Genomic DNA, 25,304 nt, shown 5'->3' on the forward strand with positions numbered 1-25,304 from the left:
ATTTTTTAAAGTTTTCTGACTAAAATTTAATAACAGTATCTAGTTATAAATAAAATTAATAATAATCACTATAAACAATTAATTCTAATAAAATCCAAATGTTTATTTTGTATACAAAATTTTATTACTTAATTCACGAACATTATCAGTTATTTTACAAAAAGTAGTTCAGTATATTAAAAAATATACAATGGAAAATCTTCATAATGGTATTTTACCAGCCATTTGAAGATTAGTTCAATCGTCACCATTTATCATTACAAAATTTGTGTACGAATTGATAAAATATATGACAACCGACTATCGTTAACATAAATATTTAATCATTTACACATTGCATAAATTAATATTTAAATATTTACATTTTGTATTTACATTTTCTGAAGTATAAAAAAAAAATTAAAAGTGTGCTGATTGTCGATCAATTTCAATTAATTCATCTACAATTTCAGCAGGACGTGTTCCAATTTTTTTTGCGACTTCCACTTTCTCATTATTAGGAAGCTGTAAAAATTTCCAAATAAGATCTCCATCAATAATACCTCGTGCAGGATTTCCATGCATTTTAACATGACTTTTATAAGTTCTAAATGCTTTTGGATTCAATCCAGCAATATGGCAAATGTGAGATATAAGAACGTTTTGCAACATAAGCAATCTTCTGTAAGTTTTCTCAGGAACAGGAAGAATGTATCCAAGGCTGCCATCTAAAGTAGCTGGAAAATTGAAAAATATTAAAAATTAATAAGAATTAACTTTTAATTTTGTTATAATGCCTTTTTATTTATTTTACTCACCATAACAAGTAACATGTCTTTTATCAGCTCCAGGGAAACTTTTATTTGGATCAGCCCAATCATGTGTTCTACATTTAATTCTAAACAATGTATTAACTTTCTGTCCAAGATGAAAATCAGCTTTCCTCATTAATTTTTGTCCTCCTAAACTTTCTCTTGACTCTGGTTGATACATGAAAAGTGATAAATTACTTTCCCCATCGCCAACTAAGAATCCAAGGTTTGTATTATCAATCAAATATTCAATCGTATATACTTCAGCAGGTCTAAAGTCTCTACTGACAAGTGACAATGTTCTGTATTCTTCTTGAAATCTTAACAAACTGATAGATTTATAAACATCAGCTATCAAAATAAGACTTTTGATACTCAGCATCTGATGAATATAAATCTGAGTATCAATAAAAGCAACACCAATCAGATCATTATCTTTCAATTGCCAGATATAAATTTTTTGGCCAACAGCTGAGACTAAGAAGCCAGAAACTTGAGAAATAGCTGTAATAGGACCTTTTTGTTCTTTATCATATATTTGTTTGAATTTATTTTTTGTCAAAGGTTGGCCAGGTTCAGGAACCACTTCAATAATATCAAAAATCTTTATTCTGCCTCTACTAGTGATATCTTCTCCATAATTATAATTTGTTCCAACGACGATATATCCTTTTAGACCTGATCTGGTACCTTCATAAGCAAGAGATACATTTTTCAGACAAGTTACATGCTCCCACTGGTCCAGCTCAATTCTTGTATTTGGAATAGTCTCCCAGGAGACTGGAGAAAATAAAACGATGCTAAACTGTTCTTGAATAGGAAATAAATATCTATCAGATTTTTCTTCTTCAGTTAATTCTTTATCTTCGCCATTAAATCTGTAGTAGCTTTTAAAAGGTTCAGAACTACTCATGACTACACAATAAGTCTTGCTCTCAACATGATAAGTAACAAAATGAGGTGTGCAACGAAGAGGAACTTTTCTTACAGGCCAAGGAGCATCATACGATAGATGTGTTGGAAGAACACAGATCCTTAATTCTTCTTTTCTATTGAAGTAAAGAAAACCTTGAGGACAGTTGATATTATTAAAAGCTGCAAATGATGTTATTGGACCATCGATATTCATTGGATGAGCTCTTAATTCTCCACGACTTGTTAAAAATAACCAATGAGGATAATCTCCACAAATAAAAACTCCATTATAACCTGCGATATTACTAAAGTATCGTAGCATAGAAATTCTCGTTTCTGTCCCATGGTGCATATCTTCTTCTTTAGGTTTAGGCATCGTTTGTCCAGGAATAATATCATGGTCGATCTTTTTGAATCTTAATTTCAAGTGTCCTTTTGGATATCTATAAGCCTGATAAATTTGGATTTCAGCGTCTAAACGTACTAAAAGCATTGGTCGATTCCCATGATGACCTAAAGCTACCATTAGAATTTCTCTCACTTGCAGTTCTGGATTAGGTATTTCATTTGTTTGAGGAGTTATAAGGGTTGTGGACTCCATACTATCATGTAAAACGGATTGACCAAGTCCAAAATTACGAATAAGATAAGAAAGGTGAAGATCTGGTAGCGAATAAATTTCTAAAGTTCCACTGTCTCGATAAACCAGCAACCAATAAGTCGGTTTTATTTCTTGAAAATACTTTTGCCACCAAGGATTTTTTTTAGTTGTTGTTTCTATGACCTTTTGAGGTGGTAGTGTTGGCATCTGAAATGCTGGTGCGTCTCCGTAAAGTAGATCGTCTTCGTTGTCAACATTAGTAACTGTTGAAGGTTCTTCAACTTGCTGCTCTTCTTGGACATTATCTGTCTCTTGATCATCAGGTAAATAAGTAGAAAAAAGACCACTGACATCTCTGTATGCACATAAAGTGTCTATTTGAGGCCGAAAGAGAAGGTTTGCTTGCTCAGCATGAAGCCGGGGTGATGATCTTCCTTCTCGAAGAGTTAGCAGAATCACTTGGCCATCTTCAGCAAGGAGAACTACATAAGGATCAGCAGCGCTTGCATAAATAATTGGGCAGCCTAAATCCATTGGCATATGCTGAATCTGTTCAGTTCCTTGCAGAAGTCTTACGCCCATTTGTGTTACTTGAACGATATATCTATTAGCTCCAAGATTTCCAGCAAAAACTGTTGTACTTTGGGTACTAAATCCACTGTGATCAACTTCATTAATTTCTTGACCAGTTTGTAGGATCATAGTTGAGTCTTCGTGACTTAAAATCAAAAAAGCATGAACTCCTTCAACCTCTTTGCCATGATCATAGTTTGAAGATCCGATTACTGTCCACATATCTTGGCACCTAGGTAATTCGAATGTTGTTACGACCTGAGGCCGAATTGAACGCTGAAGAACACAAAGTGCTCCATTTTTTCCATAACCTGAAGTTGTTACAAGTTCGACGTCGTGAACTGCATTATTAGAGAATTCTTCTGATAAAAATGCTGGCTCTCCCATGGAAATTTGACCACAAGGTCCAATGTTAAGAAGAGAATCACAAACTTCAAAAATATATGAAGTGATTTGAACTGAAGTTTGAGTTTCACTACCATAAACTTCAAGCTCTTCAGGATCTTTAATGTCTAGTACATCAGAAGCCATCCAGTCTGCTAAAAAGTCTTGTTTTATTTTTTTAGCAGGAGTCTCACCTGTATCATTATCATCAGACATAGGAACATCGATAATTGGTGAAGAACTTTCTAACTCTTTTTCAGTAAATCGTAGTAGTAAAGAATTTCCTAGCCGAGATCCTAAAAATAAGTAATTTTCTTCACATAAACAAACACAGGAAGTTAGAACACTAGCAGCAGCTTTATCAAAATGAAAACCACGAACTGATCTCATACTATCAGCGAATAAAGATAAAACATATAGTTCTCCAGTTTTTAATGAAATTACAAGACGATCTGATGAGATAAATGCTACCTGACTTCCTTCAAGACTCATTTTAGCTCCTTCCTGAGCTTTTAACGGAAAGTTAGTACTGGTATCTGTTAAACTATTTAGAGCAACTCCATACGGTGGAATACTTTGGTTGAGATAAATTAAAGAATTTACAGCCATGATAAGAGTTCCACCAAGAGGTTTCTTGACAGGAACAGCTTGATAACAGTCAAATGGAAGATTAGAAACAGACCATATAATTGGATGGACTCTTTGCTGAATATTCAATGATATAGCAACCATAGCACATGTATCTTGTCTCACAGCTATCCTTCCGGCAAATGTTCTTACTGGTTCATATAAAATTAATAGTGTAGGTTCATAATAACCATAAAGAAATTGTAAGTCTATTATATTATCCATTTTTTCTTCTAAATTCTTGAGAACTATCATGTATGAAGATAAAATGGGTGTTTTGTGCGAATTTGGTTTGGCAGATTCTAATAAATCACCATCATCAATAGTAGGATCTTTTCTAAAAGGTAATACTACCAGTTTTCGACCATAAATTAACATTACAGCGCATCTTCCTTCAGGATCTACCCGCACAATAGGAATGTGATGGTGATTAGTCCAACCATCTCTCATTTCTTCTTCTTCAAAATAATGTAGAGATACAGTTCGTAGATCATGAGTTTCTATGTCGTATTCTACTACTGATAATTTAGCATCTCTAAAGCTAAGAAGCAGAGAATCTCTCTGAGACCCAAGTAAACTTACTGCTTGTAGTGACATTATGTTTCCATGAAGAACGTATTGAGCTAAGCGTTCTAATTTCATTTTTGGAGATCGTATATCCGAAACTTTGTCTCTTTTTGATGGATCTACATCTGGAATTAATCTAAAGACTCTGATGATATTGGCGCCGGCAACAACAAGATTTTTTTCAGTTCGATTAAAAAAGTAACATGTTATTGCATGTTCCACACCTGTGGCAGGATGCGTACTTTTACAAATTGAATACATTTTTAAATAAGTATTCTTTCACCTGATGGATTTCTTCAACTATTTATTTAGTTGTTTGATGAAGCAGTTCGTCTTCAGAGTTTTAAGGTTAAATTATATGGACGTGATTAACAATGATGTTTTAGTTATATATCAACTTGAAACTTGAGTAATATGAACTATTGATCAAATTGAATGACTGATTTATATTTTGTCACAATTAAATTCATAATGTTTATTTACTATTTATTGCAAAGCAATTACTTTAATACACAAACGACAACAAAAACACACGTTTAATGCCCGGTAAGCGAACAACAATTTATGCAGAAGTTCGTTTTCGTACAACGCATGGCGCTGTATGTCATTATTGTTGGCGCTGAATTTCAAATATGTTTTGCAAAACTAAACCGGCTTCTTTTCTCAGTAGTTCAACCATGGTAAATATGACATGTATATGTAGAACAGCGGTGTATACATCGTGAAATATTTTCAAGGTCCTTAGATTTATAAATGTGTACTTCCCAGAATTTTCTGATAAAAAAAAAATAGCAAGCATACATGTGTACATGTAAAAAGTAAAACATAACGTATCGTTCAATTATATTGATAGAATATTTCTTATATTTCTATTACCAGTGTGATCAAAACAAATATTAAAATTATTACAAAAAATGGGTGTTCGTGGTTTATATTCTTATGTCATCAAAACATCTGAAGGATCATTTGAGCCGTTTACATTAAAAAATACTAAAATAATTATTGATGGTCGGAGTTTATCATACCGTTTATTTGATTTGTCTCAACAAAACAGAACAACGAAATACATTATTGGTAGTGATTACGAAGCTTTTTCAAGATTCGTAACAGATTTTTTCAAAAAGTTAATGTTTCATAAAGTTAATTTTCTACTTGTCATGAATGGTTGTTTTAGACCTGGAAATCGAGAAAAAATTGAACAAAAACATACAAAGTGTCTATCATCCAATGTTGATCCATTTCTTTATGATAGAAAAGAAGGTATTCATTATGCTGCATTCAAGGACGATGTATTTATGAGTGTTATAAAAAAGTTGAGAATCAAATTTGTAAAATGCACTTTCGATTCCGATGAAGTTATTGCAGTCACTTCAAAAATATTGGGTTATCCAGTTCTAACTGCAAATTCGGATTACTTTTTCTACGGAAATGACTGCATACTGTTCAATACAATCGAATTAAATAAAAACACTCTACAATTAACGAATAAAATGGCATGTAAAATATATCGTTCTGATAAATTTATTAAGAGTTTTCCTGGACTCGACATCTCGTGTCTGTCACTTTTATCAGTGTTAATGGATCAAAATTATTTCAATGATGAATTATTGAAGGAAATTCTCAAGTTTCAATCATCAGCTAACGTAATGATTGAAAATTATAATAAAATTCGAGCAGCATTATACTGGTTGAGTAATCATACTCTTGAATCAGCATCCTCAAAAATTTGTTCATTATTAACTCCAGTAGAAAAATCTCCAAAGCCAATAAAAAAATTTATTGAAGCTCATATTAATAGGTTTACAACATTTTCTAAATTAACATTAGAGTTTTTAGTAACAGAACCATTATTAGAGATTACTGAAGAAAAAATTTCTTCAGTAAAAGACAAATTTTTTAAATTTACAATGGACGATAAGAAGAAATCTCCAAGTGAAAAACTACATGACAATCTAGTAGAACGAGATGATGATATAATAAAAAAAAAGGTTCTCAGTTTAACTCCAGATTGGTTACTACGTTGTCATATGAAAGGACATATTCATTCTTTCATCTTTAGCATGATTGGACTACGAACATTTATTCCATGGGATCATTTAGAAGATTTGAATTATCCATGTGCATATGAAATGAGCATCTCTTTGATTGAATTAATCGACAGACTTTTGTTAAGTTGCATGAAAAATTATTCATTACAACCTTTAAATTTAATGGCTAGAACAAATCGTGATATTTATTACAAGACAATAAAAATTGATAGCTACCCTAAAAGTTTAGGAGCTCTAAGAAAATCAGACGTCAAAAACAGATTGAAGATTATTAACAACGTTTTGAGAATAGCAGATTCAGAAAATTTTCAAGACTTACCGGAGAACTGGCGTCTCTATGTAGCAACGGCAGTCTTTTGGTTCAAGCAAGATGTGGCACCTAAAAAAAATAAAAATCACATGAAAGCTCTTCTTCTGGCAATGTTTTTTGTTGTAGTTAAGAACATTATTCATTTAAAAAAATCCAAATGTTTCAATGAACAATATAACGAAACGATAAAAAAAATTATGTCCACAAGTATCTCTCATCATAATCAAAAGGATGAAATTACTACGATTCAAGCAATTGAAAATATCTGTAATAATGATGCTTTAATAGCAGCAAACTATATGATGCCTTTGGTTGAAAATCAAACTAAGATACTTAATCAACCTCCTTCCTTTCATTTATCAACAGAAACTATTCATATTTATTCGCAATTTGAAATTTGTTTAAAATTTTCTAAAACTTTAAATTCTTTATTAAATATGCCTTATTATCAAATTAAAGTTGAACAAATGTTGATGAGACCACTGATTTATAATTTGTATTTAGATATTTCTCAACATTCTAATGTAGATAAATACATTGCTGATAAATTTAATCATGCACCGACTGTTTTGAAATGTTTCAAATTATTGTCAAAAAAAGTTGATTCATTGTTGAATGAGTGAGTTTTAATTAAGCTATAAAAAGATTCTTTTTTTATATTTATATATATTATAATAAAATCTACTATGTCAAAATATATTAATTATTATACTTTAACAATTAATTTGTTACAATGAATAAACATTTTTTTTCTTTCCAATCATTTGCAGAAATAAATTTATAAATAAAAGTTTAATTTTATAAATGATGACGAAAATTGATATTTTTTGAAAAAATTAGGTATTAGTATAACTGTAAGTTGTAAACTAATAAATAAAATATTATCGAATATAATAAAAAAGTCTAATAATCGCAATTCAGTTTAATGATTGTCTATCAGACGTCTCATTATTACGTCAGTAGCTTATTCTTTTTGAAAATTTTGTTAAAGGATTGAATAATAAATCGCACTAATTCCATTCGAAAAATTGATATAATAAAGATGAATAATATTGATAGTATAATACAATAAAAGTCTAAAAATGTATTCAGTTCTTCTTTACGCATTTCATAAATTTATTAATAGTTAATCGACGTAAGAAATTTTGTGGAATTATTGATAAGATAATAAATTTGTTTTTAATGTAAGCTCATAATATTTTATTAGTAGTCGATTTATCTGTTAAAGATCGAAATAAATTATTTTTAACGATTTATCTATATTATATCGGCTATATCTATGTACATAGCAATTCTAATTAATGCTAAACGTGTCAAAATTTTGGTATAAATTCACGAGATAGCAGACTAACTTAACGCATTTATTAACATTTCCTTCGATTTATAATTATACGCTCTTTTGTAAAATTTTTTTTTTAAAACATCAATTGATCATAAGTGCCCATGATTTTTTCGAAAAAATTATTTCAAAAATGGGCTTTAGTTCAACTGTTACAATTTGTATTTATCCGAAATATTTATGCAAATAAAAATAATGACATGCATTCATGGGTAGTAGCTATTGGAATTAAAAATTCTACAGGTGAGTAAAAAATACAGTTCAATAAAATAAAATAAATTTTGAAGAAAAAAAAATCAAATATTTCAAATATATACAATAATAATAATAATTTTTTTTTTGTCTATAGAATGGAGTTATGGCTCGCTTATTTCTGATAACGCTGTCCTCACTTCTGCTGCTGTAGTTGCTAAGTAATATATCAGTTCAAATAATTTTCTAACACTAATTAAGCATAATGAACGAATTTTAACTGTAGTATTTTTTGAAAACTTTATTGATTTTTTAGTGTCCATGAGAGTGATTTAACAGTCATGAGAGAATGTAAAATTTTATCTCTTCCAATTGTTCCTATGGAACTATGTGATAAAAGAAAAGTTTCAAACATTAAAAAGTTCCAGAATGATATAGTTATTTTAATTTTAAACTTGTCATTTAATCTAAAAAAAATGATAAATATAGCTAAAGATCTTCATGATATTGATAAAAAGAATTGTCTTTTCATGCAATGGGACTTTATTAATATGCGAGATTCTACGGTCCAAAGTAAGTATTTTTAGTCGGTAAACAAGACAAACTAATCGCAGATAAAAGCTTAGAATTGTTTATTATAAATGTGATTAATGATATTTTTAGATGCAATAATAAATTCGTACAAAGTTTTCTTCTTAGAAGATGAATTTAATATTGCAAAATTAATTCACAACCGATTAAGAAATCAAGATATCGAGTATGCTATTTCAAACGTTACAGCAATACTCCTTCAAGAACAAGATGGACATAATGCGACTATAGATATGTCAAGAGTAAGTAATATTTTTTATAAAAAGTATCCATCTTCTACCTTCAAGTAATGACAAGAAAATTAAATTTTATTAATAATTTTGATTTTAGGAATTTTTAGGGAACCCTTTGATTTGTACTCTAAAATCAAACCAATCAACTTACGTTCAGATTGGAGTAGCAGCAGGTTATTTAATGTTACCAAGATCGAATGATTTTAAATTAATTTTAGGACGATATTACGTTGATGTTGTAGAGGAAAGGCTCAAAATAACTGCATTTATAGAAAGAAACAGATAATTCTTTATTTGTTTAATTAATGTTAAATATATATTTGTTTTAATAACTATATAAACTAAAAATATCATAAAAGAATATAACAGTTAGATGTAAAAATAGATTTTAAAACAAAATGATAAAAATCAACACTAATTCAATTGATAATTTTGACAACAATTACCGGATTAAATAATTTAGAGTAAACATTTTTATTAGTGAGATTAATTTAATCCAACTAATAAATTAATATCAACTCGTTTCAATGATCAAGGACAATGTCATGTTTTAAAATGACTGAAATTTGACAAATTTTTTTGTACTATTCCATCGTTTTTTAAAGTTATTAAATTAATGATATTTATAGATAAATTCGTACATGTATTATTTTTTAAGAATAAGACATAATTAACATCCGTTAATATCTTACTTCCTACACTTGTGTCAATGGATTTATTTATTCAGAAACATGTAGAATAATTCTCTAATCACACTAACGTACCCTATCAATTACATTTAATTATTCTTCAATGATTGGATTCATTTAATGTTATCTGATAACATTTTATGATCGAACGTAGATAAATGTAAAAATTATTTCTATTATTGTTCATACCTGTTTTTATATACATAGCTGTTATTGTATATAAAAAAACATCATTGACCATCTTTATAAATGAGACAGCAACCTACTAAAAAGCATATTGAATCGTACTATCAGCAAAGACAAAGTTATATACTTCAACAGTTCGAATACTTCCTTTTTAATCAGAACTATTGTGTCGAAAACCAAAAGTATGAATATAATAGCAAAGTGCATTTTGCTTCTTGCTGTAGTACAACTATCTCAAAGTTGTAATCGACGATACACTAAAATAGTTGAGAGAGAAATAGATCCGGTAAATAGAGAAGAATATCCATGGCTTGTGGCTATCAAGGCAAAACATCAAAGTCGCTATCAATTAAGTAATTAATTTTTTTTGGAGTGTTTTAATTGTAAATACTTCAACAATATTTATCATTTAAAAATATTTTCTATCTTCAGGATTGAGCTATGGCTCTCTCATACATCCTAAAGCTGTGCTTACTGCTGCAATTGGTATCAAAGGGTATAAATAAATAGATTAATTAAAGTGAAGAGAAATTTTTTTACACAAATAATTAATTATTTTTTAGATACTATAGTAACACTTTAATCGTTCAAACCAAATGCCAACCATCATCTGCTTTCGGTAAAGAAAAAGAATTACCATTACGTCATTGTATCAATCGAGATGTTACAAAAAATATTTATTCAAAAAATTATAATTGGCAAAATCCTTCTCAAAATGATTTTGCTATTCTCATTCTCAAGGAAACATTCAAAATAGAAGATGAAATTAATGTAATCAATTTAGCTAGAAGTGTTGAAGATATCAATCATAGTAATTGCGTTTATATACGTTGGATGCGAGAGTTTTCTATGAGTGATGGTAAAAGAGGTAGGCTTAAAATTGATTTACAAAATTTTCTATCGTGCATTAGAACAATTTCTTCTCAGGAATTTAATTTATTTCATTTCCAGAACTGGTCATAGCATCATATAAAACATCTTACCATAATGGATCATTTAGTACTGAAGATTTTGATTCAGAACAATTAATATCTGACAGAGATTGGATTATTGGACAAGACTTTAATGCACTCAATAAAGTACCACATCGTAATGCATTGGTAAATTTTAATCTAGTTTTTTATAAAAAAAATTATTTATTTTATAGCCATGAGTGGTTGACAAAAATCTGGAGATAATAAATTTCTACGTAATTTTTATTCTAGAATTTTATGGGAAGTCCTTTAGCTTGTCAACTCAATGGACTACAAACATATGTTCAAGTTGGCATAGGTACCTTCAATATGGTAATATTCTTGCAAAATGATGATAAGTCTATAGAAAAAATTCAACAAGAAGGTTCTCTTATTGATATTATTCATCAACGAAATGAAATAATGCAATTATTGAGTGAAAATTTGAACATTGATTCATTTGTTTCAACGATTGAGCTTCCAACATCTACATCACCCCAATCAACACCTAGTTCAATACCTGAATCAGTACATATCTCACCACCGAAGCCATTAGCTCCCAACTCCGTTTATTCACCAACTAATCGTGAACAAGCAGATCGAAACTTTAGAAATTCTTTCACTTGTTGTAAAAATAATTTTATATAAATAAGTTCTGAATAATTGATAATTCAAAGAGAAAAATAATAATTAAATTCAAAACACTTCTGTCAAAACTGTAATTTTTTCTCATAATTATTTTCTAATATTTTAAATAAATTCTCAGTAGCGAAAGTCTGTCATTAGTCAGACATCAATTGATATTTATTCTCTTAAGTTCAGTTACTGGTAAGTCACTACCATAAAATGTTATTTAAATAAATTATTTGAATTGAATTTATTTACAATAGAAAATCTATTTTTAATTTTTTGTATCAATATTCGTAGATGTGACTTTGAACTTTAAGTAAATTATAGAATTGTAAAAGATATTCTAAATTATTTTTGGTATGGTGAAATTTATACTATAAACCTATGACGTCAAGATTTATTTATAATCTACTCAAATTTAATTAAGCGGCTTCCAATGAATAGACATGTTAACAAAAAATATTAATAAACGAATATTTTCAATAGAATACTACCACCTGTAATTACTCAATGACACTTGTTCTAATAAAAGAGCACATTTAAGAATATTACATTCTACACATATTAATGTTATTCATTCGATTATTGTAGTTAAATATCATACAATACTTTGCACTTGAATAGATACCAAAGGTATTGAGCAAGTTTACACATAAAAAGTCACATGATCTTTATCGGTTTCATATATACATAAAATTTGAAATAAAAATTGAGTGATTTTATTCCAGTCTAGATCTTAGATTTCAATGACTTAATATCTCAGTACAAACTATGATAATTGAAAATACTTGAATTTGTCTTGTTATAAAGCTTGTTGTTTTTGAATAAATTTTATTTACGAATATGTACATTTCGATAAGAATACTCTTAGTGTTGACCTTGTTACAGTGGTCACTATCTTGCAGCTTTCGTCACTTTAAATATGTTAATCGAAAAATTAATAAGAAAAACAATAGCAAATTTCCATGGCTTGTTGCAATTCGAAAAAATAGTCCCAATATTATTTTTAGTAAGTATTTTATCCTCAAATATTTTTACTCTCTTTTATTTGGCATGAAATTCATATTTATGTAAATGAATAATTATTTGAGTTTTACATTTAAAGTTGTATGCATTTACAGGACTTGGTTATGGTTCTATAATCCATCCAAAAGCAGTGCTTACAGCAGCATCAATTATCGAAGGGTATCATTAATAGAATAAAAATAATTAGAATAAATTTTCTTCAAAGCTGACCTATTCAGTAAATAATCCATAACAGTATATGATTCTTTAGGTACACAGAAAATGATTTGATTGTTGAAACCAAATGTAGAGATATTAAGAGAAATTTAAACATAAATAATGAATTGTTTATATATGGTTGTACCACCAGGCGTATTTCAAAAATTGTTCGTCAAAACAACTTCAATAGAAAAGAAAACTTAGAGACAAGTTATACCATGTTAATCTTAAAAACTCCGTTTTTTGTTTCTACTAAAATTCATCCTATACTTGTAGCAAATAGTACGAGTATTATTAATGAAGATGATTGTGTGTTCATTCGTTGGATGAGAGAATGGTCTCAAACGTCTTATCGTGCAGGTAACAAATATTGCGAAAATTAATTATAAATACATTGTGTTATATAATTTATGATAACTTACTGATAAAATTCATAACTAGGTATAATAAATACTCCATACAAAACATCTTTTGTTAATCAATCATTCAATCTCGAAGGATTTCGTCAAAGACAGCTGCATACTGACAGAGATTGGATTGTTGGTCGAGACTTCCATTTGTCACATGCTCATAATAACGAATTCTCAGTTATTCCTTTAGTACGTATCTATAAAATAAAAAACAAGTATATTAAATGAATTATGAATTTTATAGTAATTTTAATTATTTTTATTTTAGAATTTTATAGGAAGTCCTTTGGCCTGTAAACTTAAAAATGATCCAAAACGATATGCTCAAGTTGGAATAGCTACCTTTAGATTGATAATTTATGTCAAGAATAATGACAATAATTCAATTATAATTAAGCGAGAAGGATCACTTATTAATTTGATCGAACACAAATATGAAATTCTTCGAAACTTAATTAAGAATAATATTTTAAGGTGATATTTAACTCTGTATAATTATTTATTATATTAAAATAAATAAAATTTTATTTGAATTTGTTTTAAATTAATAAGTTTGTAAATAAATGTAAAAAATAAATAATGATATATTCAAAAGAAAGAAAAACTTGGTTATGGCATCGATCACCGATAAGGAATAAATTTTTTGTATGTACTATAGACGGATAAAAAAAACCGGAAGTGAAATAAACATGATCAAAGTTACCTCCATCGTTTTAATTCGGCATGATCTCATTCTATATTGTGCTACATAGTTGATCATGTGTACCTAAGTGATGAATTATGGTAGAATATTCTTTGTTACACGTTTGTAATTACATTTGATAATAGATAAAAGTAATAGAGAGATTCAACTGTGTATTAATTGTTGAATTAAGGAATATAAATACATATACAGTTTTTTTAATCCTACGAGTAAAACTAAGTGAAAATTGATAAAGGTAAAATTGAAAACCGTTAAGATGGGAAGCAATGGTTTATATTCATATATTACAACAGAATGTAAGGAATTATTTAATCCTTACGAATTGAAGAAAGCAAAATTAATTGTTGATGGGAACAGTACTTCGCAATATTTATTTAACCAATGGAAAAATCGAAACAACATGTTTGGTGTAGATTACTACAGTTACGCCAGATCTGTAAAATATTTCTTCAATAATCTTCTAGCAGAGGTTGATAATGATCGATTCATTCTTGTTATTATTGACGGAAACTGGGAATCACAACATGATGAATCTACAGTTTTATCTTCAAAACAATCAGATCTAGAAGTAAAACATAAAAATTCTGATCTTTTGATTTTTCCGAAAGATGTAACATTCAAAGTCGACGTATTTTTAGAAGTAATAAAAAAATTAAAAATTGATTTTTTAATGTGTACGTTTGAAGCTGATCATACAATTGCTACTATTGCTAAAATTTTAAACTGTCCCGTATTAACGAATAATCCAGAATTTATTCTTTATGGAAACGATTGCATTTTTCTGGACTTCATTAGATTCAACGATTCTAAAAATAACACAGAATGCAATATCTTTGGTCATAATCAAATTCTAAAAAAATTTACTGGACTCAATGTTTCATGTCTTCCTCTTTTATCAGTCTTATTGAGCCAAGGCTGCTTCACTGAAGATGCTTTGCAATTTTTCTTGAAGCTTCAACCACCATCAAATATCAGATTAACTGAACATGAAATAATTGAAGCAGTATTGAATTGGCTACGAAATCAAACTCTAGATTTAGCTGCTGAAAAAGTTTTATCATGGATGATTGCTACTGGTAATTCTTTAGAATTATCAAGAAAATTAATTGAAGAAATTATTAATCATTATTCAACAATGTGTACTTATATGTTACATCATTTAACTTTTACAAGTTCATTTGATATTCCTGAGGAAAAAATGTATGCTGCAGAGAAAAAATTTTTTGTATTCAAATTCAAAGATAAAAGTGATCTGACCAAAATGAATGCTACTCATTACCATATTAATTGTAATCAAGACTTGATGAAAAAAAAATTTGAAAGATCTATTTCTTATTCATTTTTATCTGAATATTTAGAAGGAAAATTCACTCCATTTGTTCTTTATCTTATGAAACATCATGCATATATTCCATGGCATGAACTAAAAGGTTTCAGTTATCCATCAGAGTATAAAATAAGTCTTCCATTACTTTCCTTGATTTATAATCTGGCAATATCTTGCATTAACACAGGAAAAATTAAACTACTATCATTAATATTAGAGAAAGATAACGATTTAGAACATTATGGAAGAATAACTTTGAAAAAAGAACTTTCAAAATTAGATGCTACACGAAATTTGGAGATTAATTTGAGATTAAATATTGTTAATAAAGATTTGGGTATTAATCATAGAGATTTTCAAGATATACCAGATGAATGGCGTCTTTATGTAGCCACAATAGTTTTTTGGCTAAAACAGAAAGAAGAGCCATTAAAAAATGAAATTCATTTAAATGCAATGCTTCTAGCATTGTTCTTTAATGTAATTGAAGAAAAAATTGGTTTCACACGAGATTATGATTTTTTTCGTAAACGATATCATGCAACAGTTGAAAGAATCTCAAATCGAAAATTATTCAAACATAAAGGATTAATTCTAGAGAATGTTGTTAAAGAAATCACATATAATGACTGTGTGATGGCAGCTAATTTCTTCTTACCATTATTAGAAAATGAATCATATTCATTTCAAGCTACGAATGACTCCGCAGTACCAACAGATGTACTCATTCAAGCTATTCATGTTTTTTCGCAGTTTAAGATTTGTCTAGAACATTTAAGAGACATTAATGCACTATTAAATTTTCCTTATCAACAAACAGTTATCAGCGAGACTTTCCATGAATTATTAATATTTAATTTATTCATGGACATGTCGCAACAATCTATTAACATTGACTCTTATATTGCTGAAAAATTAAAACATGCACCAAGCATTCTAAATGCTTTCAAACTATTACAAAGTAGAATAGATTTCATAATACAGAAACAATGAAACACAACGTTTTGATATCTCTAATCATGTCCTAATTTTTATTAAAACTTCATTTTACTGCTTAAAACGTATCAATTTATTTATTTGATAATTATTTTTCATGAATATTATTATATATCTATTAATCAAACACAACTTATAATGAAAATATAAAAAAAAAATCACTAGTTTAAATATGATTAATAAAAATCATAATAAAATAAACATAGATAAACATTTATTCTACAAAAAATATGGTTTACCTGTTTTGTACAATTATCGTAACTCATATTGCTAATTCAAATGTAATTTCTTACTCACTTAATAAATATAAAATTACAATAAAAATTACTATGTTAGTTTTGATGAAATAATAAAATACATTGAGGATTATTTAATTCTTTATTTGCATTATTCATTTATTCCAACTAATTTTATAATACTTTTTATGTGCATACAAATATGTTTACTAAAATAGTAGGGGGAACGGAATTTATTATAAATTGTAAAATTCAAATAATGTTTCATAATTCAGACAAAAATCACTTAAAGTTTAACATTAGCTTCTTTTTAAATACATAGATGATGGAATTCAATATTGTTCAATTAATAACACTATTTTTTAATGCAGGTGTAATAATAAGTACATTCAAATTGTTTATTGAAGAAAAATATTTTCCAAATATTTTACAAGGAAATGTTTATCATGGAAAATCTATAAGTGAGCAAGAATTTTCCATGATGGATTTAAAAGTGCCTAAAAGGTAATGATTAAATGTTTTAACTATAAATTATTGTTTGTATTGTAATAATATAAAGATAATTATTGTGACTATTTCAGATACTTTCGACATTTTTATCTGTATGCTGCACCAATTTTTACTATAATTTTATTGATGACAATACGCATATATTTTTTCTATGGTACAACATCTCGTATAATTTATAATATCTTAGATTTTGAATTAGGTTCTTCTAGAAAAGCAAATGGTAATAAAATCAGAATAATATTTATAATTGATAGAAAAGTCATGATTTCAATGTGATACTGATTGATTATTACATTTCAATAGTTTCTCCAGAAGCAACTCTGCTAGCAATGATTTTGATGACTATTCACGTATGGAAACGATTTTATGAATCTCATTATGTTACTATTTACAGTCAAGCGAGAATAAGTTTTCTACTTTATATTATTGGATTGGTTCATTACAGTATGCTTGTGTCAACTATTGTTGGAGAATCTTATGGATTCGTAAGAGGTATAATTTATAATTAGATGAATGATTTTTTTATCAATTAAATAAAATTTGTATACTCATTCATACTATTTTGTTTTTTAGGCTTTCACAAAAGTTTTCAATTCAATAAATTTGCCACCACTTACAATATTATTTGCTCTGTAGTAATGCTGATGGCGACTTATGAACAATTTCGAACGAATATTATTTTAGTAAATCTTCGGAAAAATAAAACAGAAGAAATATTGTGTAATTCATATAAACTTCCTACGGGTAGACTTTTTGATTTTATATCAACTCCATTGCAATTTACTGAAATCGTGATATATTTAACACTTACTGCTATTCTTTGGGAGAATTCGACCATTCATTATATATCAATGTGGGTTTTTATGAATCAGGTAAATAATAAAAGATTTTTTTAAATAATAGTTTTGAAACATTAATGAGTCACATGTGTCGTATGCATCATCATTGCAATAATTCATTATCATTACATGTACTCAAGTATGTAATTTTTTGCTTACATATTGTTGCAGATGGCGAATGGATTCTTCCAACATCAATGGTATAAACAAAATTTTGAAAATTATCCCAACCGTAAAATCATAATACCATTTATATGGTAAAAAATTTGTTTTATTGTTGATAAAAAATGTTATTTTTGTAGATCAGTGATTTTCATTGGTTTAAAGCAATATGATCATAATCTCATATAGAATGTTTGAAATGTCATTGTATATTTTCGACTTAAATAAATATACATATACAATTTTTGTTCGTTTAGTAGTTGTTATAAAACATTCGAATGGTGATAGTCAATATCTAAAAGAATCCAATCACATTCATAGTTCGGAGAAAAGAACCCTCTCCACTAATGAATAAATGACGGATAGGATAAATATACTGCGCAATTTTCTCATTTGAAAAGAAGATCGGTGTTTTTATAAAGCTAGTATAAGTACTGATCGGCGAAACTTTAAATCATCTAAATTTTATTCAGTGTTTAATTGAACAAAAAAATTTTAATTTAAAAATGGGAGTACCAGGATTATATAGTTTTCTCATTGAAAAGAATAAAAATTTATCGAAATACTCTAAACTTGATCATTCGAAAATAATTATTGATGGTACCAGTATTTCGTATCATTTACTACACCATTCCATAAAGGATGCAAGAATTGATCCTGAAAATCAGTATCAAATTTATTTTGATTATGTGATGAATTTTTTCCAAAAGTTTATTGATCATAAAGTTGATATTTTTGTGTTTGTCAATGGTGCATGGAAAGAACAAAATCTAGATTCACAAATAAAAGTTATAACTGAAACAATTAAGAATTCACCAATTGATGTGAGACCAATTGACTATCTTTACTATAAAACATTTAAACATGATATTTTTGTGGAAGTGTTGAAGGGATTGAATATTAAATTCACAGTATGTCCGTTTCACGCTGCAGACGTTATAGCAACTACAGCTAAAATATTAAATTATCCTGTTTTAACAGCTAATGCTGACCTATTTTTATTTGGCACTGACTGTATTTTTTTCCGTAATCTTCTATTCAAAAATAATGGTCAACCAAACATGTCATTTCTATGCAAGATTTCGCGTCCACATGAATTTATAAAAATGTATTCTGGATTAGATATTTTCTGCTTACCACTTTTGTCAGTTTTACTAAATGATGATTACTTTCCAGATGATAATTTACATGAAATTTTTTTGCCTTATTCATTACCAAATTTTGATAAATTTAATTCTCTTCCTCATTATAAAATAGAAGAAGCATTCAAATGGTTAAGCAATCACACTTTGGATTCAGCAGTTGAAATAATTTTGGATAAAATAAAGACTAAATCATTAACACATATTGAAAGTATTATAAACAGTTACACAGGGATGTCTACATACATGTTCAATTACTGTACCAATTTACAATCTTTTACAATTAATCAGGTAAAAATTTCGAAAATGGAAAAAAAATTTTTGAACTACAAAATGAAAAGTGAACATGATAAAGACAATAATGAAAGTGTTGAAAAATTCGATAGTATCTCTAAAACCTTATCAATGATTCCAGATTGGCTTATTCATGAGGTTATAAAAGGAAACATCAATCCTTCTATAATTGATTTATTTCAACATGAAGCTTACACTGTTTGGCCTCATACGGAAAATTTGAATCAACCATCAATTTATGAAATGAGTATACCTTTAATTATATTTATTTATCGTCTTTTATTACCATACATAAATAAAAACGAAACTTCTTCACTAAAGTTATTCATACGAAAAGATTCTACCATTGAATGCAGAGAAATATTGGTGAAAAAGTATCCTTTAAGCCTGGAAGACATCAGATCAAATATGAAGATTAAACTGGAGATTCTAAATGATATTTTATTGGGAATTAAAGAAGCACATGTCCTTCATAATTTACCACAAGATTGGCGACTTTATTTCGCAACAATGGTGTTTTGGATGAAACAAATTGTTGAACCAAAAAAAAATGAATATCATTCATACACATTAATTTTGTCTATGTTTTTTATGATACTTGAAAATAAGATTAACAACTTTAAAGATCAATTATTTGATATCAGGTTTGTTGAAGAAATTGAACAGCTTCCAAGTGAAGGAAATGTTGAAGAAAAAGATTCATCATTAATAACAGCTCTAGAAAAGATAACAAGTCAAGATTTGAAAGAAGTGGCTGACTGGATATTATCTATGTTTGAAAACAAAAAAAATATCATAGAAATAACAATTGACGCATATCACATTTTTATGCAATTTCAATGTTGCTTGGAACACTCTAAAATCATCAATTCCATACTAGGATTTCCGTACGATGATGCTGTTATCAATAAAGTGATTCATGTACCACTGATAAAAAATATATTCAGCGAAATTTCATCTGAAACTATAAGTCCTAACAATTATATTGAAAAAAAATTGAAGAATGTACCAAGTATTTTAAATGTATTTCAAATATTGGAAAAAATATTTAATACGTTCATGTAACTCTTTTAATTATTTGATAAGATGTTTTTATATTATCTTTTATATTTTTCAATTATTTTAGTTTTCTGCAGTTTACTATTAATAATATTGTATTCTTCTAACAAATTTGATTATATAATAAATAAATAAATAAATCATTTTGACTTACCTAAATTTATAATCTTGGTTATGTACCATTATATTTTGAATATTATACTAAAAATTTTATTATGTTAATAATAGTTGTAGAAAATAACTTTTTAATTTACATTGTCACTCAATTTAAAACTCAATAAATAAATAAATAACACGCTGGAATATACAACTAACGCTCATGGAATAAACTGTACCACAAATTTTTCTGGAGATTGATTGGCCAAATTTTCACACCGGTATACGAGGTTTATTTCTAACCTCACAATTCTGAGATTTGTTTACATATTCAGAAAATGTGAATAAATTTTCATTCATATAAAATAATAAAACAATTATTTAGGTGTATTATAATTAAATGTTTTTATAAAATAAATAATATAAGATGTATATTAATGTAGTTGAATAATTTAAATGAATTATTTAAAATTTAAATAAAACCGTAAAAGTAAAATTTTCTTGTCATTTAAGAATGACTTCACAAAGTGGTCAAAACCTTTTGCGTTCAACAGGACTTCAATGCAAAGATTTACATGAATATTTAAAATCTCGGCCACCTGAAGTATTAAATAAACTTTATCAAAATCCACCGATATGTTTGGCAGTTTTTCGAGAGCTCCCAGAAATTGCTCGGCATTATGTGATGAGATTATTATTTGTGGAGCAACCAGTGCCACAAGCTGTGATTGCTTCTTGGTGTTCGCAAATTCATGCTGAAGAGCATCAAAAAGTTGTACATGTTCTCAACGAATTAAACGTTTGGAAGGAAGCATCAATTCCTGGAGGTTTACCTGGATGGATATTAAATTCAATATTCAAGAAAAACTTAAAAATTGTTCTGTTAGGTGGAGGGAAACCATGGACTATGTCAAATCAGTTGGAAATAGATTCTAAGCCAAGAGATGTAGCTTTTTTGGATTCTTATGCTTTAGAAAGATGGGAATGTGTGCTCCATTATATGGTGGGATCTCAGCAGCAGGAAGGAATTTCTGCAGATGCTGTGAGAATTTTACTTCATGCTGGATTAATGAAGAGAGATGATGATGGCAGTCCAGTTATTACTCAAGCAGGATTTCAATTTCTTCTTTTGGATACAGCATCTCAGGTAATTTAATCATGATGCTATTAAGCTGCGAAACTCGTGAAATAAGTAGAATAAAGTGAATAAATATCTATTGTTTCTAGGTCTGGTATTTTATACTCCAATATTTGGATACAATAGAAACTAGAGGATTAGATTTGGTGGAATGCTTAACATTTTTATTTCAACTAAATTTTTCAATCCTCGGTAAAGATTACAGTACTGAAGGCATGTCTGAAGGATTATTAACATTTTTACAACATTTAAGAGAATTTGGACTTGTTTATCAACGTAAGAGAAAAGCTGGAAGGTAATTTTTTATTTATCCGAATCTGTAACGCATATTTTATTGGAATAATTAAATAATTTTTCTTAAAAATCTCTTATTATTTTTAGATTCTATCCAACTCGTTTAGCATTAAATATTGCAACTGGCCAAAATAAACCGTTAGTAAGAGATATTGATAAAGAAGGATACGTTATTGTAGAAACAAATTATAGAGTTTATGCCTACACTAATTCAAGTTTGCAAATTGCTTTGCTAGGGTTGTTTTGTGAAATGTTATATAGGTAATGAAATTTAAGTTATTAAAATTAATAATTAAGTTATTTTAGAATATTTTGTTATTTGATATTTGTGAACTACATTTATTCTATTTATGATATCAATTATTAAATAATTTAAATGTCATATCTCTTTCACAGATTTCCAAATTTAGTTGTAGCGATATTGACAAGAGATTCAGTACGTCAAGCATTGAAAAGCGGAATAACGGCAACTCAAATAATAGGGTAAAAGTCTATTCTTTTGTTCCCTTTATTATGCTCTTTTCTCAATATACGAATTTTAACTTTGACATTTATTTGTATAACAGTTTCTTGCAACAACATGCACATAAAAAAATGATTGAAGCGGGTCCGCCAACGCTACCACCGACGATTGTTGATCAAATTAAATTGTGGGAGAATGAAAGAAATAGGTTCATGTTTAGCGAAGGTGTTTTATACAGTCAATTTTTATCACAAACGGATTTCGAAGTATTACGAGATCATGCAGTATCGATAGGAGTACTTGTGTGGCAGAATGAAAGGTACAGTAATTAGCGACAATATTTTCAATTGTAAACTAAAAGTAAAAAAAAACTTGGAAAAAATAAATTATTCTAAAAATGTTAAAATCAATTTATTAAAAATTCTTTTTACAGAAAACGTACAATGGTAGTTACAAAAGCTGGCCATGATGACGTCAAGAGATTTTGGAAACGTTACTCTAAGGGTTGAAATTAATTTTTTATAATTTTCCTATCTGAGTGTAAATATAGGTATAATTTTTTCAATAAAATTTTTGTATGACAATATAATTTTATTTATTATATATAAAAGTTTATAAGTAAATCATTAGCCTGAAATCTATCATGATGAAATCAAATAAAAATATTATCAATGATTAACGATTATAAATCGAAATTAAAATAAATAATTTTTTAGAAAAATAATTTAGAATTTGTTATCGATTACTTTCATTAGTTTATCGATAACAGCGAGACTTGATCATTATGGATATTAATGCCATTCTATGTAGACTCATAAAGACCAAATTCTCCCTCATGTCAGCGTTGTGGTGCAGCTTTCGGTTTCGGCATTTTTGCTAGTAAAGTTTGAATTTCTTTTTTCTCATCATAAGTTTTCCATAATTCGTATAAATTGATAATATAACGAGCAATCTCTTGAATTTTTTCCATATCAGCATTCAATTCAGCAAACCATGATTTGAGATCTTTTTGAAGTATTACACATGCTATTTGTAAGCATCCAATAGCTATTTGATAAGGTGGATAGAGAAGACAAACATCAGTTCTCAAGCTATCGTTGATAATTCTCCAAGCGAGTGTAAGAAGTTGATCATCAGGACCGACGTCTTGAATGAGTGTTAGAAGGGGTCTATAAGGCTGGTAAACAATTAAACAGCAATCAAGATGTTCTAGCAGATAAAATTCGCATTCCAAAATATGGTTTGTTCGATAGGGGAATTCTTGAGAATATGCATAATTGAATTTATTTTTAACTGAAATAGAAAATAGATTTTTAAATTTTATTTATTGAGCTTCACTAATTTGTTGAAAATAACAATTTTATCGATAAATAAAAAATTCAAGTTTACTTACTAACTGTTTGACAAGTCGATATTAATCTAGTATTAGAAATGACACCGAATTCTTCAACTTTAGATGCTAAAAATACAGAAGTTGGTGCAAGAAGAAGTGGATCAATGCATTTTAAACTATTTCGTGCATAAAAACGTTTGAAATAAACTGTTGCTGTTGCAATTACTTGCTGTCGTAATTTTAATTGTTCTCCTAATACTTGAATTACTGAAATGATAATAAATGCTTTAATTATGATGCGATGAGATTCAATTAATCAATAGCTTTTTGATAATTCTTACAATTTGCAAAAAAGATAAATAATTTTTGGTATTCTTCTTCAGACAAAATAGTTAAATCGTATTGTCGTTCTCTAATTAAGTCTTGTTTGTCCAATAGCCATTGTTGACTGCAAAAAAATGAATGTTGTCAGAAAAGAAAGAATTAAAAATTTACAAGTTGATTATAGTTTCAGTATTAATATTTATGATATTACTGATGTGAACTGTGCCAGAAGTTTCCAGCCATTGTTGATCACCAAAGTAGCTTTTCACTCGGTAATTATGAATTAGTCTTACATGTGACGATTAAACGCCACTAACAATATCACACTAATCATTGAAATAATTGATTATCCATTTATTATTCACTAATTGTTCGCACAATTTAATCAATTTTTGTCACAATGTTTTCATAATACTACGTGATTTCCTAACTTCTTCACCAGCTTCTATAAAATTCCAGATACTGTTTAGAATTTTATGTTTGTAATTATTGTCACTGAAATAAATTTATCTTATTTAATAAATATAATGTATGATTTTTTCTATTTTAAGTACTTTAGTAAATAATTTACAAGTGTAACAAGTTCATTTGCCTTTGCTTGCTTCTCATTCACAACTTTTTCTTTTCTCTCTGTCTCACATAAACATCTGTCATGTTTTTGTGTAAATTGAATTGAAAGATAGATGGCAGTTTATACATTTTTGCGGGATTTTTAAACATAACATATAAAAAATACGGAAACGCTGTAAAAAACAAATAGAATTTCAACTTTTTATAATTTTATTTTGTAAATAATTCTTAATTGTAAACAAATCCATAAAATTCTTTGATTTCTTCCAAAAAAATTCTTAATTATAATTAGCATGTTTTCCGCCAGATCGTGCTATATATCAAGTCTCAAAAAGCGCGGTTTTTAATTTATTTTAAATCGAAAAAAAATTGATATTTCAAAAATAATTTGACTTGGACAGTTTACTGTTGTTACATAGTCAACAGAAGAATCTAATGTGTGATAATGTTATAAGATACTTAATGAATATCCGGATATTGCATTATCTGAGGTTATATCATTCTCTCATTAATTGAATAAATTGGAACGATCCATTTCAAGGCTTGTAGAAATTC

The 25,304-nt window shown here is 28.0% G+C and overlaps 7 protein-coding genes across 10 annotated transcripts; 5 read left to right on the top strand and 2 right to left on the bottom strand.

Annotated features, from left to right (window-relative positions):
- Positions 1 to 124: 124 nt before the first annotated feature.
- CPSF1 (cleavage and polyadenylation specificity factor subunit 1) lies at positions 125 to 4,998 on the bottom strand. The gene is made up of 2 exons (XM_035078111.1): positions 798 to 4,998; positions 125 to 716 (listed from the first exon to the last, which is right to left on the bottom strand). The coding sequence occupies exons 1-2, from the start codon at positions 4,717 to 4,719 to the stop codon at positions 400 to 402; spliced, it is 4,239 nt and encodes a 1,412-aa protein (XP_034934002.1). The 5' UTR covers positions 4,720 to 4,998; the 3' UTR covers positions 125 to 399.
- Positions 4,999 to 5,256: 258 nt separating this feature from the next.
- Positions 5,257 to 7,439, top strand: LOC118063970 (protein asteroid-like). Its single transcript, XM_035078270.1, has one exon. It carries the CDS (start codon positions 5,373 to 5,375, stop codon positions 7,437 to 7,439), a length of 2,067 nt encoding a protein of 688 aa, XP_034934161.1. The 5' UTR covers positions 5,257 to 5,372.
- Positions 7,440 to 8,355: 916 nt separating this feature from the next.
- On the top strand, positions 8,356 to 9,457 carry LOC118063971 (uncharacterized). Its single transcript, XM_035078271.1, has 5 exons — positions 8,356 to 8,398; positions 8,505 to 8,568; positions 8,664 to 8,920; positions 9,011 to 9,180; positions 9,269 to 9,457. Exons 1-5 carry the CDS (start codon positions 8,356 to 8,358, stop codon positions 9,455 to 9,457), a joined length of 723 nt encoding a protein of 240 aa, XP_034934162.1.
- Positions 9,458 to 17,364: 7,907 nt separating this feature from the next.
- Positions 17,365 to 18,135, top strand: LOC118063972 (polyprenol reductase-like). Its single transcript, XM_035078272.1, has 3 exons — positions 17,365 to 17,527; positions 17,609 to 17,907; positions 18,046 to 18,135. The coding sequence occupies exons 1-3, from the start codon at positions 17,365 to 17,367 to the stop codon at positions 18,133 to 18,135; spliced, it is 552 nt and encodes a 183-aa protein (XP_034934163.1).
- A 314-nt stretch (positions 18,136 to 18,449) lies between these two features.
- On the top strand, positions 18,450 to 19,962 carry LOC118063849 (protein asteroid homolog 1-like). 3 transcript variants are annotated; one of them, XR_004689989.1, is made up of 3 exons: positions 18,450 to 19,469; positions 19,594 to 19,719; positions 19,794 to 19,806. XR_004689989.1 is itself a non-coding variant. In XM_035078034.1 (2 exons), the coding sequence occupies exons 1-2, from the start codon at positions 18,543 to 18,545 to the stop codon at positions 19,820 to 19,822; spliced, it is 1,206 nt and encodes a 401-aa protein (XP_034933925.1). In that variant the 5' UTR covers positions 18,450 to 18,542; the 3' UTR covers positions 19,823 to 19,962. The 3 variants fall into 3 exon arrangements, 2 of the variants coding, with proteins under 2 accessions (XP_034933925.1, XP_034933926.1); XM_035078034.1 differs by having other exon boundaries at positions 18,450 to 19,719; positions 19,794 to 19,962; XM_035078035.1 differs by lacking the exon at positions 19,794 to 19,806 and having other exon boundaries at positions 19,594 to 19,750.
- Positions 19,963 to 20,731: 769 nt separating this feature from the next.
- On the top strand, positions 20,732 to 23,106 carry mrn (general transcription factor IIH subunit 4 marionette). Its single transcript, XM_035078046.1, has 6 exons — positions 20,732 to 21,774; positions 21,855 to 22,060; positions 22,147 to 22,320; positions 22,456 to 22,542; positions 22,626 to 22,841; positions 22,956 to 23,106. Exons 1-6 carry the CDS (start codon positions 21,142 to 21,144, stop codon positions 23,029 to 23,031), a joined length of 1,392 nt encoding a protein of 463 aa, XP_034933937.1. The 5' UTR covers positions 20,732 to 21,141; the 3' UTR covers positions 23,032 to 23,106.
- Positions 22,909 to 24,899, bottom strand: CycC (cyclin C). Of its 2 annotated transcripts, XM_035078056.1 has the most exons (5): positions 24,751 to 24,899; positions 24,391 to 24,674; positions 24,197 to 24,303; positions 23,916 to 24,122; positions 22,909 to 23,815 (listed from the first exon to the last, which is right to left on the bottom strand). In XM_035078056.1, exons 2-5 carry the CDS (start codon positions 24,420 to 24,422, stop codon positions 23,361 to 23,363), a joined length of 801 nt encoding a protein of 266 aa, XP_034933947.1. In that variant the 5' UTR covers positions 24,423 to 24,674; positions 24,751 to 24,899; the 3' UTR covers positions 22,909 to 23,360. The 2 variants fall into 2 exon arrangements, with proteins under 2 accessions (XP_034933947.1, XP_034933945.1); XM_035078054.1 differs by having other exon boundaries at positions 24,391 to 24,833.
- Positions 24,900 to 25,304: the final 405 nt, after the last annotated feature.

This window comes from Chelonus insularis, unplaced genomic scaffold, assembly GCF_013357705.1.
Source record: "Chelonus insularis isolate UGA/USDA-ARS -01 unplaced genomic scaffold, ASM1335770v1 contig_150_pilon, whole genome shotgun sequence".
In the NCBI taxonomy this organism is placed as follows: Eukaryota; Metazoa; Arthropoda; class Insecta; order Hymenoptera; family Braconidae; genus Chelonus; species Chelonus insularis.

Bases quoted from the DNA above. Each gene is read 5' to 3' on its own strand.
- LOC118063849 (XM_035078034.1), top strand. From the start codon at position 18,543: ATGGGAGTACCAGGATTATATAGTTTTCTCATTGAAAAGAATAAAAAT. The intron at 19,720-19,793 runs GTATACCTTTAA...TCTTCACTAAAG, and splicing joins ACCATCAATTTATGAAATGA to TTATTCATACGAAAAGATTC.
- CycC (XM_035078056.1), bottom strand. From the start codon at position 24,422: ATGGCTGGAAACTTCTGGCACAGTTCACATCA. The intron at 24,123-24,196 runs GTAAGAATTATC...TTATCATTTCAG, and splicing joins ATTTATCTTTTTTGCAAATT to TAATTCAAGTATTAGGAGAA. The intron at 23,816-23,915 runs GTAAGTAAACTT...TTTCTATTTCAG, and splicing joins ATCGACTTGTCAAACAGTTA to TTAAAAATAAATTCAATTAT.
- CPSF1 (XM_035078111.1), bottom strand. From the start codon at position 4,719: ATGTATTCAATTTGTAAAAGTACGCATCCTGCCACAGGTGTGGAACAT. The intron at 717-797 runs GTGAGTAAAATA...TCAATTTTCCAG, and splicing joins AAGACATGTTACTTGTTATG to CTACTTTAGATGGCAGCCTT.
- LOC118063970 (XM_035078270.1), top strand. From the start codon at position 5,373: ATGGGTGTTCGTGGTTTATATTCTTATGTCATCAAAACATCTGAAGGA.
- LOC118063971 (XM_035078271.1), top strand. From the start codon at position 8,356: ATGCATTCATGGGTAGTAGCTATTGGAATTAAAAATTCTACAG. The intron at 8,399-8,504 runs GTGAGTAAAAAA...TTTTGTCTATAG, and splicing joins TGGAATTAAAAATTCTACAG to AATGGAGTTATGGCTCGCTT. The intron at 8,921-9,010 runs GTAAGTATTTTT...TGATATTTTTAG, and splicing joins GCGAGATTCTACGGTCCAAA to ATGCAATAATAAATTCGTAC.
- mrn (XM_035078046.1), top strand. From the start codon at position 21,142: ATGACTTCACAAAGTGGTCAAAACCTTTTGCGTTCAACAGGACTTCAA. The intron at 22,543-22,625 runs GTAAAAGTCTAT...TTTGTATAACAG, and splicing joins ACGGCAACTCAAATAATAGG to TTTCTTGCAACAACATGCAC. The intron at 22,842-22,955 runs GTACAGTAATTA...TTCTTTTTACAG, and splicing joins CTTGTGTGGCAGAATGAAAG to AAAACGTACAATGGTAGTTA.
- LOC118063972 (XM_035078272.1), top strand. From the start codon at position 17,365: ATGATTTTGATGACTATTCACGTATGGAAACGATTTTATGAATCTCAT. The intron at 17,528-17,608 runs GTATAATTTATA...TTTGTTTTTTAG, and splicing joins ATCTTATGGATTCGTAAGAG to GCTTTCACAAAAGTTTTCAA. The intron at 17,908-18,045 runs GTAAATAATAAA...ATATTGTTGCAG, and splicing joins TGTGGGTTTTTATGAATCAG to ATGGCGAATGGATTCTTCCA.